The sequence below is a fragment of the Belonocnema kinseyi genome, chromosome 2 (assembly GCF_010883055.1).
Source record: "Belonocnema kinseyi isolate 2016_QV_RU_SX_M_011 chromosome 2, B_treatae_v1, whole genome shotgun sequence".
NCBI classification, from domain to species: domain Eukaryota; kingdom Metazoa; phylum Arthropoda; class Insecta; order Hymenoptera; family Cynipidae; genus Belonocnema; species Belonocnema kinseyi.
The window spans coordinates 116,408,991-116,421,167 of NC_046658.1; the positions used below are offsets into that span (position 1 = coordinate 116,408,991).

General features: G+C 24.8%; 1 protein-coding gene across 4 annotated transcripts in view; it reads right to left on the reverse strand.

Annotated features, from left to right (window-relative positions):
• Positions 1 to 1,858: 1,858 nt before the first annotated feature.
• Positions 1,859 to 12,177, reverse strand: part of LOC117167142 (sideroflexin-2) — a 52,748-nt gene continuing 42,429 nt past the window's right edge. For 3 of the 4 annotated variants that reach the window (XM_033351844.1, XM_033351843.1, XM_033351842.1), the window contains exons 5-9: positions 11,588 to 11,713; positions 11,407 to 11,473; positions 4,699 to 4,798; positions 2,394 to 2,441; positions 2,046 to 2,160 (exon numbers count right to left, since the gene is read on the reverse strand). In XM_033351844.1, coding sequence (XP_033207735.1) covers positions 2,046 to 2,160; positions 2,394 to 2,441; positions 4,699 to 4,798; positions 11,407 to 11,473; positions 11,588 to 11,713 — 456 coding nt within the window. Of the gene's footprint in view, positions 2,161 to 2,393; positions 2,442 to 4,698; positions 4,799 to 11,406; positions 11,474 to 11,587; positions 11,714 to 12,177 lie in introns of all 4 variants that reach the window. The other variant, XM_033351841.1, reaches the window with a different exon arrangement.

Genomic DNA, 12,177 nt, shown 5'->3' on the forward strand with positions numbered 1-12,177 from the left:
ATTGAAGTTGAACTAATGTTTTTTTAATTAGCAAACAAACTTAAACGGCTTTGTTAAAAATTCAACTCTCGATTAAAAATTCGACTATTTTTGTAGAAAATTCAACTATTTAATTAATTATTAACTTTTACGTTAAAAATGTATATTTATGAATTAAAAAGTAAACTTTTTTCAAGAGAATTCGCCCTTTTTGTTTGAAAATTCAAAAATTTGGTTGAAATTTTTTTTCTCACTTGACTGATTAATCTTTCCTGCTTGAAAATCCATCTCTTTTGTTAAAAATTTTATCCTTTCGTATAAAAATCTCTTTTGGTTGAAATATCAAATGTTAGATTTTGTTCTGCATTTATGTTTGGTTAAAAATAAATTTGTTCAATTGTAGTTGAACTACTGTCTTTTTAGTTGGTCGTTTTGAGTTGAAAATACAACAATTTAGTTGAAAATTGATTATTTTATTGTACAGTTTTGCATTATTTGACAAAAAAGAATTCTTCTTGATTAATGATCCAATTATTTGGTTGAAAATTGAATCATTTGGCAAAGAAACTTAAACCTTTTTGTTGAAAATTCGTCTCTTTGGATTGACAATTCGACTATTTTTTTTATAAAATTCAACTATTTAATTAAAAATTAACGTTTATGTTAAAAATTCATACTTTTAAGTGAAAAATTCGACTTTTTTTTAGAGAATTCGCTTTTTCTCTTTAAAAATTCAACAATTTGGTTGAAACTGTTGGTCTTTCTTGACTGTAAAAGCTTTCCTACTTGAAAATTCATCTCCTTTGTTAGAAATTTGATCTTTTTGCATTAAAATTTTATTTGGTTGAAATACCCACTGTTACATTTTTTTGTTAACGATTTTGTTAAAAATTAATTTTATTAGTTGAAGATTCATCTCCTTTGTTTAAAATTCTATTTTTATTGAAAGTGCTTTTTTGTTGTTAAAAATAAATGTTTTCACTTGTAGTTTAACTATTTAAGTTTTTTTAATTAATCATTTTTATATGAAAATGATTCTTTTTGATTGAAGTTTCAACTACATACTTGGTTAAAAATTGAACTATTTGGCAAACAAACTTAAACGGTTTTGTAGAAAATTCAATTATTTAATTGAAAATTAACTTTTTGAGTTGAAAATTCAACTTTTTCCTAGAGAATTCATCTTTTCTGTTTGGAAATTCAACAATTTGGTTGAAATTTTTTCTTTCTTTTTGGACTGTAAAAGCTTTCCGGATTGAAAATTCATTTTTTTTTTGTAAAAATTTCATCTTTTTATTCAGATCTTTTTTGTTGAAATATCAACTATAACATATTTTTTTGTTAATTCATCTTTTTGGATAAATTCGACTATTTTTGTCTATTTAAAATTAAAATGTTTTTTTAGTTGAAATATCAACTGTCAAACTTTTCTTTGAGAATTAATTAATCTTTATTGATTGAAAAATGAAATTCAACTACTTGGTTGAACTTCTAAGTCAAAAATTAATTTGTTTTAAAGATATCTCATTTGAGTTGAAAATTTGAGTATTTTGTTAATATTTAATTATTATAATAAAAATTGGACTATTTTGTTGAACATTCGTATTTTTTATAGGAAATTCGGCTCATAGTTAATTTTGTGGTTGAAAATTCAATTATTCTATTAAAAAGTCATGTTTTTCTTCAAAAAATAAACTGCTATGTCGGAAATTTATCATTTTGGCGAGAAAAAATTCTGAAAGAAGAAGAGGGGTAGAAAATTGTTCAGAAAAGCGTGACGTAGTTTTTCAAAGGCTCCTAAGAGTCCTAAAAAAATTTCAGAAAGACTTATTGAAATTAGCATCACAAGCAGAGTCAGTTTAAGTTTATCTTTTTTTTCTATTATTGGCATTTGAGTTACAATTTAGAATTAACTTTTGCTTCAGTCATCAGACTGATTGCAATTTTTTGGAAGACTAAAATGGCAGCATTGAAACCGATTTGATATTTTCCCTATATATAGAGGTTTCAAATCTACACATTGGATTCAATTTCGTAATATTTTACGCTTTGTTACTTTATGGTTTTTAGAGTCCTTTGTTGAAGTAGAGGTATTCGGGAATTTCTTTTCCTTCGCAATTTTTTTTTAGAAGCTCGTAATTTTCGGGCTCCCATTTCTTCAAAGTATTTGATGATATGGAGCTGCAAAATAAATTTACAGAAAACTGATTTTTGGAAACATACTTGTTTTTAAATCTTGTGCAATTTTGTTACACAATTTGACTTTTTAAAGTTTTTTTTTATTTCCTTTTGAGAACCTTTATAATTCGATTTTAAATCTTTATATGTGTCAATAAATAAGAAAGTTTAAACTGAGGAAACTTCACATAAAAAATTAAAAAAGAATGGGCACACAATAAGTATTTTTTACATACCATTTTTGGGGAAATAAAGCGCACGCTGTCGGAACCATAAAAAGAAGGCTGAAACATTAATTAAAATTGTTATTCTAAATTTTTAAAAAATCCAAGGGATTTATAAATTTATTTTACCCTTGTCTGACGCCTTTTCTGTTTGCTTTTTAATTTAAAGCGTTGAAATACAAAATTCTAAAACTTTATGAAATATTCCAAAAAAATTGGCATTGGAAATAGACAAATTTAGTCGGCAAATTAAATAACTAATTTTTAATTAAATCGTACAATTATTTTAGATTTTATTGTTTTTGTTCAAATTAAAAGCATTGGTATTAACTAAAATAATAAAAAAATGTTAGTAAGTTTGAGTCATTCGAAATTGCACAATTTTTAACAGAATTTTAAACAATCTTAAATTTAATCGATTTTTATCGAAGAATTTCATATTCATATTGAAAAATTTGAGTTTAAATTCAAATGTACCGAAAATAGAGCAGTTTCCAAATTAATTAATTCATAGATGCACAATTTAAAATGTCTAATATTCAAAATTAAATATTTAAAATTGAAAACATTTTAAATTGAACTATTTCGAATTTAAAATTGAAAGCATAATTTAATATATTCGGGACTATACAATTTTAGTTCGAATTAGAAGACTTAATAGAAGATTCAATTTAAGTTAAAAATGTTCCAAACATAATAATTTAGAAATTATGCCTTAATAGATGAAATATTCAAGTTTTTGAAGCACTTAAACTAAAGAAAATTCAACAATACTAATAACCAACAAATTTTAATAAGTTTGAGTACTTCTAAATGATAAAATTGTATAATTTGGAAGGGCTTTTAATTAAAGTTTTTCTAATTAAAAGCGTTAAAGCTTAAACAATTCCAAACTAAAAATTATTAAAAATTAAAAAATCTTAAACAGAATCGATTTTAATCAATTAATTTCATATTCATATTGAAAAATTGGAGAGAAAAATTGAATATTTAAAATTGGTAGCATAATTTAGCATATCTGGGACTATAAAATTTTATTTCAAATTAGAAGACTTAATAGAGGCATCAATTTAAATTAAAAACGTTCCAAACCTAGTAATATAGAAATTATGCCTTAATAGATGAAAAAATTCAAGATTTTGAAGCACTCAATTTAGAAAAACAGAAGCCTCATTAATAACCAAGATATTTGTCTTACTTTGAGTCCTTCCAAATTGAAAATTTTTTAACCGAAAGGTTAAATTAAGCGATTTTGGATTAACACCGTTTAAGCTTAAATGATTTTGAACAAAAAATCGTTTAAAATTAAATATTTTTTGAATGAAATCATTTTAAATTAAACCATTTTGAATTGAAAATTGAACGCATAATTTAACATAATCGGAACCATAAAATTCTATTCCTAATTAGAAGACTCTAAAGATGTATCAATTAAAATCTAAATCGTCCCAAATCTAGTAATTTTAAATTCACATAATTCTAAATTCGAAAATTTTCTGAATGCCTCAATAGGCGAAAAAAATTGTTTGAAGCACGCAAACTTAAAAAAAATTTTAATAAAATACTTAGCAGATTCTAAACAATTTTAATAAGTTACAAAATCGTTTAAGCCTAAATAATTCCAAACTAAAAATATTTTTAAATTAAAGAATTTTAAGTTGAATTGATATTAATCGAATAATTTCGTATTCATATTGAAAAATCGAAGAGTTTAAATTAAAATTAACAAAAAAGCAGTTTTCAAATTAATTGCTTCATAGATGAAAAATTTCAAATGTCTACTTTTCAAAGTTGAATAAATTAAATTAAAATCATTTTAAATTTCAATTGATAGCATTTGAAAATAAATAATTTTGCATCAAATCTCCAAAATTGTAAAATTCACATTAAAGTTGGTAATTGAACAAATTGAAAAACTCAAAATTGAACAATTTAAATTTAAAAACCTTTAAATTCACCAATTAAAAAACTTAGCAACTCTTTCTTCGAAAATTTAAACATTCATAATTGAACAATATTTGAATTTGCTCGACATTATGAATTACAAATTAATTGTGCTCAAAACTATATCATATAAAATTTAAATTATTAATATGTTATTCTGTATTCCAGAAAAGCATTTTTGAATACAACTTTTGGTCACTTTATCTACTATTTTAGGCTTATAATATCGCTGGAAAAGCCTGTGATAAGACAATCTCAGACAAAATCGTCCCTTTAACTTTTTTTAAAACAGATAAATTATTTTTATCTCTACCGAGATAGTTTGAATCTCCTTGTACTTTAAACAGAAATATTTATTATCTTGAATACTTACAAGCAGCCCACCCCCATCACTTGCATTGGTCCGTGCAAATATTTTATTTTTTTCATCCACTCTTGACTTTCCAGTTTTTCCATGATAGGTGGAAGGATCACTAAATAAAGAATTGAAATACAAAAATTTGTTATTCAAATGAATACAAAATACATAAAAAATAATTTAAACAAGCGCTTAAAAAACATCAATCATTTTTTCTATTATGAGCCAAACTGATAATAAATCAGGGTTTTGATCAAAATGATGGTAGGAATCGTTTTTTGAGAGTAGCCACAATGCACAATTTTCAAAATTATCTGAAAAATATTCTTTAATAATTTGGCAAATTTTCTTTTAAATATAAAATAATTCAAAAGAATTCGATCAATACAGGGTGGCCGTTTTAATCGATGAAATAAATTCCCGGTTTTTTCCCGGTTCGCAAACATTTTTCACGGCCAATGAAATTTAAAAAATGGAACACTAAAGCTGCAAAATGTTCCACTTGAGGTAATAAAAACTGATCTGCAAATGAAAGCACTCAAAGTGGAACTGTTTAATTTTGAAATTTTTAAATTAAAATTTAAAAGTTTTAATTAAAAAATTTTGTATTCAAATGCTCAATAATTTACGCGTATAAAATTGAAGGTTCTATCATTTTTCAATATAAAAAATATAAATCCACTTTATCATTTTCAATGCTCTAAATTAAAAAATCAATCAATGAACTTTAAAATTTTCAAAATTATATAATTTTAAGGAATTTTAAGCTAGAAACATCAAATATTGCAAAATTGAAAAAATTTTAACTGAACACTTCTCAAATTAGAAATTCAATTATTTTCTTTTTAAATAGTTTAAACATCCTTAGAAAGCTTCAAAATTTTATTTCAAAGTCTTGAGAAATCTAGAAGTTGCTTTAAATTGGTTTTAAATTTAAAATTATTTTTGAAATTTTTTCAGAAAATCCTGCAAATTTTAGAACATTTATTTACACTTTAGATGTATAACAATTGAACATTTATTATTTGTAGGCGAAATTTGAGTAATTTTAATATATATGTAAAAGTTTTGAAAAGATTCAAAATTAATGTAATACTTGAAATGATAGCTTATTATAAAACAAAATGTAGATTTTCGCAGATTTTAAACAAAAAAATTAGATTCTTTTCAAGAATTGTGAAGGGCTTCAAAGAAAAAAAACATTTTCTAAAGATTCCTGGGATAATTGAAAATAACTTTTCATTTTTAAAAATTAATTTAAGAGAATATTTAAAAAGTTTTTCAGAGATTTAAACAAAGTTTTCAAAAAAGATTTCAAGAAAACTTCCTAAAATTTGAATGATAATTTTTTATCTTTTTAAAACTCCTAAATGTCTCTTAAAAGTACTTAAATTTTTTCTACAAATGTTCATTTGTAAATTATAAATCAAAATTTTAAAATTTTTACTTGCAAATTAAGCATTTTTCAAATACTACAATTAAAATTGTCACGTTCAAAGTTTGAAGGCGCTTCTATGTCAAAAAATTGAATTAAAGATTCTTTACTTCTAAATATTTGGTTTCAATTTAGCTGTCTTGAATAAAAATTCAAATATTGCTAAATATTCAATAATTAATCTTTTTTTAATCAAAAACTTTTTATTGGATGGGTTAAATGTCAATATTTTTAGACTGAAACAATATTTTAAATTTATTAAAATCCTTTAATTAAGAATATATTATTATGAAGTTATTTTTAAGTTCAAAGTAGTTTATAAACTTTCAGACACACGTTCACATTTGTTTAATGACTAAGCCTTCCAAGTTGAAAACGTTTAAGTTTTAACGTTAAAATCTGAACATTCTTAAATTTTGAACTGATTTAAAATCGTTATGTCAAATCTGTTTGGTTCACTTTTTATTACTTACAGTACAGATTTTGAATTAGGTATTGTAAGCCCAATAATAGTATAATTGACAAATATAACAATTCCAATAATTATTTAAAAACTGTTAGAATCGCACGTGGACAGATTTTTCTTCTACAAATTTGTAAAATTTCCGGTCAAAAAAAATTCACTGTCATTTCCCGGGTTTTTCCGGTCTCAAAAAATTCCTGGTCATTTCCCGGTTTTCCCGGTCCAGCGGCCACCCTGTAATAAGACTGGGAAACAATTCAAGTTGAATTGAGAGGAAAATGAATAGGAACAAATACAAAAAACAAATGATTTAAATAAAAATAAAGTGATTTTAGAGGAATTTAAGGGAGATAAGAAGATATCGATGAAATTTATAAAAATTTAAAGTGAATTTGAACGGTTTCTGGATAAATGCATAAAAATCCAAAACTTATTCAAATTAAATGCAAATGAATTGGAAAAAAATTCGGAAAATTCCATTGGTTTCAGTAAAATTAAAGTTAATTTAAAGGAATTTAAGGGAAATGAGCAGAATTCGATGATATTCATAAAAATTCAAATCAACTGAAAAATGAGTATAAAAAAATTCGAGGGAATTTAAAAGTATTTTATGAAATTTCTAAGAAATCAAGGTGAGTTAAAAAGAATTGAATGAATTTATAAGAATTGAGATGAATTCAAAAATATTTTAAAATCTCTTCAAATCTTTAAAAGTCCATGAAATCCCTCAATAACTCTGGTGCATAATGTCTATGAAATCCATGAAAATATGATAAAATCCCGTGCAATTTTATGAAATCTGACATTTCCTGAAATCCTAGAAAATATATTTAAATATTTTAAAAACTTTTAAAATTCACTAAAATCATTGAAATTCTCAGCAATTGTATCAAATTCCTTTGGAATCTTTTAAAATATTTAAAACCCTTATAAGTCCTATAAAATTATTCCATATCTTCTGAAATTCTAGGGAATTCTTTAAAACCGCATGAGAATTTTTTCATATTTCTTAAAATTATTTAAAATCTTGCAAATCCCTTAATTTTTTAATTTCTTGTAAAAGCCTTGAAATCTTTTAAAATAACTTAAAATATTTAAATTCTTCTGAAATCTCTTAGAATGTGTGAAATAAATGAATAATTCCTTGGAAGATTCGGAAAATGCTCAAAAGTATTTAAAATCTTTTTGAACTTTCTAAAGCTCTGGAAAATGCATTGCAATGTTTTAAAATTCTCAAAAATATTTCAAAACCTTTGAACAATTTTGTAAAGCTCTTAAAAATTCCTTATAATTTAAAAAAAGGCTCTAAAATATTTAAAATTTGTTTAAATCTCTTGAAATACCTTTAAACTTTTTAAAACTCTCAAAATTTCTTTGAAATTTTTAAAAATACCCTTAAATCTTTTAACATTCTTTAAAATCTTCAGCAATACGTGCAAATATTTGAAAATATTAAAAATCCTACAAAATCCCTCAATTCTTGTAAACTCGTTCTTCGAAATCCATTAAGATACTATAAAATCCGGTGAAAACGCTATGAAAATTGTTTGGAATCCTTTAAAATCATCCAATTTTTTGGAAATTCCTTGAAACATTTGAATTTATTAAAAATGTCTTGGAATCTTTTAAAGTACCTTTAAATATTTCAAATCCTTTGTAAATTTTTTGAAATACCTTGAACCTTTTTAAAGCTCTTGAAAATTCTTTGGAAGGTTAAAAAATAACCTATAATTTTATAAATCATTTGGAATACCTTAAAATATGTATATCTATTAAAAATTCTTTGGAATCTTTTGAAATATCTTGAAATTTTTCAAAGCTCCTGAAAATTTAATATGATTAAATTTTCAACAAAATAGTTGAAATTTAAAAAAAAAGTTAAATTTTCAACCAATAAACATAATTCCTTAGCAAAAATTTAATAGTTACGTTTTTAGCCAAAATAAGGATTAAATTTCTACCGGAAGAGATGAGTTTTAAAACCAAAATTTGCGAATTTTCAACCGAAAATATTAATATTTTACCAAAAAATACAAATTTGGAACAAAATACATGAATTTTTAAATAAATAGTTGAATTTTCTACTGAAAAAGACAAATTTTGACTAAGGAGATCAATTTTCAAATAAAATAATGAATTTTTCAATCAAAGAGCCAAAATTTTAACAGATATAAATTTTTCAGTCAAAAATAAAAGAAAAAAGTTAATTTCAATTGTTCAACTTTCAAGCCAGAAGAAATTTTAAACCAAAAAGGTTATTTTTCTGCCGAAAAAAACAAATTTCGAACAAAAAAGATCAATTGTCTATCAAAATTAGAAATATTACATTTACCCAAGTAACATTACATTTTTAATTTAAAAATATAAGTTTTCATCAAAATAATTAAACTTTTAACCAAAAAGACATGAATTTTCAGAAACAACAAAAAAAAAAAAAGATTTTTTAACAAACTATTTCAATTTTCAAACAAAAATATGAATTTTCATCAAATAATGTAATATTATATATTTTAACCAATAAATATTTTAATTTGTAATCAAAAGCAATTGAATTAAATAAAAACATATTTATTTTCAAAAAGATGATTGAACTCTCAATCAAAGAAGGTTAATTGTCAACCAAGCAATTGCATTTTTGCCAAAAAGGATAACATTTATACTTAAACAGATCAATTTTTTAACCAAATAGACAAATTTTCAAAAAAAAATTTTAATATTGCCCCCATTGCCCCTTACTTCCCCTAGTTCCGCTCCCCTCACTTGTTCTAATTATCCTACTTCCCCTATCCTCATTTCTGCTCTCGCACCCACTTCCCCTTCCTTTAATTCGCTTTAATTCCCCTTTCCTCATTTCCCCTAATTCCCCTCCACACACTTCAACTCTCCACATTTCCCCGACTTTCCCCATATTTCTGCTTCAATTACTTCCTTTACTTACCCTCCTTCATTTCAGACTATTTCCCCTATCCTCATTTTTCCTCACGTCCGCAACTTCCCCTTCCTTAATCTCCCCTTATCCCTCTCATTCCCCTAATTTCCCCTACTTCCGCTCCCTTTTCCAACGTCATACTCATCTACTTCCCCCTCTCCGCATTCCTCCCATTTTCCCCTAGTTTCGCTTCGATTATTTTCCCTACCTCACCTCTTTCTTTTCCCACCACTTCTTCTATTTCCCCTACTGAGGATGGCCGTTTTAATCGAAGAACAAAATCTCCGGTCATTTTAATCAAAGAAAAAATTCCCGGGTTTTTCCCGATTCGCAAACATTTTTCACGACAGTGAAATTTAAAAAATCGAATCCATTTGAATTAATAAAAAATGAACTGGAAATTAAAGCACTCAAGGTGGAACTCTTGAATTTTAAACTTTTAAAATTAAAGTTTAAAAGTTTTGTTATTAAACATTTTTGTATTTAAATGTTTAATAACTTAACTTATAAAATGGAAATTACTAACACTTTTCAATTGAGCAATTTTAAATTAAATTCATTTAAAATGATAAATTTAGAATTTTTAACTTTTATAAATTGTAGAGTTGTAAGGGTCAGTCAGTTCCAAACATATAAATCCATGTCATCATTTTCAATACTCTAAATATCTAAATTGAAGAATCAACCAATAAATTAAAAATTTGTAAAAATCATATTATTTTAAATAATTTTAAGCTAAAAACATTCAAACTTGAGAGGATAAATTTTTTTTAAACTAAAAAATTTTTACGTCAGAAGTTGAATGAATTTTACTTTAAATAGTTTAGATATCCTTAAAAAACTTCAAAATTTTATTTTAAACCCTTGAAAAATCTGCGTGCTGTTTCAAATTATTGCAAACATAAAATTATTATTAAAAGTTTCTCATAACTTCTAAATATCTTTTAAAATCATTCGAATTTCAAACAATTTTTCAAAATAAAAAATCATTTTTAATTTTCTTGAAATCTTATGAAAATATTTTTCTTCTTTTGAAGCCTTTCACAATTTTTAAAAAGCTTATAAATTTTGGGTTTAAAACTTGAAAAAGTTCACATCTAAAAAAAATAAGCTATGGCTGTTTGCAGCGGAATAACGGTACGAATCACCGAATTTTATCGGAACATAAACATTTTTTAAATTATTCGAAATTATTTCAAGTTTGAAATAATGTTTTTTCGGAAACCTCTAAATAGCTCTAAAAATTACTCGAATTTTTCCAGAAATAGTTAGTGTTTAATTGTTACAATTTCACGAATAAATTATTTATATTTTTAATAAATCAACTAAAACCGTAACGTTCAAAGTTTAAAAGTTCCTTGAAATTTAAACGATTCAAAGATTTCTATTTCAAACAATTCAGTTTTAAAATTATTCACATTTTTACGACTAACAAATCAATTATTGTTCACCTTTTGATACTTCAAGTACAGCTCAATTTTTTAAATAATAATTAATTTATATGTACGGTTGATAAAATTAAAATGTTTTTTATCCAAAATTCTCACTTTCAAACACTTTTAATTTTCAATTATTTAAGTCTACCAAGCCTGCATATTAAAATTCTTTAAATTAAAAAAGCACGCTTCAAAATAAAAATCCAGAATGGAAAATTTTGTTAAGTAAAATACTTTCAAATTATGTATTAAAATCAGAATCATATCATGATTAAAGAATATAAAAATTCAACAAATTATTTTAAAAACGGTTAAAATCGAACTTGGACAGACTTTTCTTCCAAATATTGTAAAATCCCCGGTTAAAAAATAAATTCACTGTCATTTCCCGATTTTTTACGGGTCTTAAAAAATTCCCGGTCATTTCCTGGTCCTGTGTGCTGTGTGATGATTTACTTACACATTCCAGGAGCGCACATGACGATCCTTGAAAACACAACTTGACTGATGCCCTTCGCAGCTGCAATCTGAAAGTGTTTGCTCGATCAACCACGATCCATCTACATGATAGGGAATACCATGAATCTCGTTGATCGATCGAAATTTTTCATGCGACTAATGAATCTAGAATTTATTCTCACCTTCGAGACGGTGAGCTTTTTACCCTCTTCGTCCGTTAACTCGATGCCACTAGTTATCTCGTTTTGTCTCATCAAGGGGATGTTCGCAAAATTTGCAGCAGCTACAGCAGCAAAGGGAACGTATCTCTAAACAAGAATTTTAGAGCCAAAAATTTAATTCATACGGAAATTTAAAGTAGAATTCAATTAATGTTTTTAATTTAGAAATCTTTTGTATATTATATTACAAGATATTTTTATTAAATATATTAGCACCATCGATTTATTTATAATTGAGTAATAATGACAGCATAATTAGTCATTTCTTAAATTTGTCCCTTAGTCCATGAATCTGTACAAATATTTCAAACAAATTTTTACTTTCAAGTTTAAAATATTGAGTTTTTTACAAGAGAGATGAATTTTTAACCAATTGATAAGTTCGTATACCTTGGTAGCTTATTTACTAGGGACGGGAAGATAAATGAGGAATTAGATAGACGAATAATTGAAGATAAGAAGGTTATTGGTAGAGCAGGTCCCCTTATCAGAAGTAAAAATATATCAAATAAAGCTAAAATGGCAATACATAATTCTATATTTGTACCGAC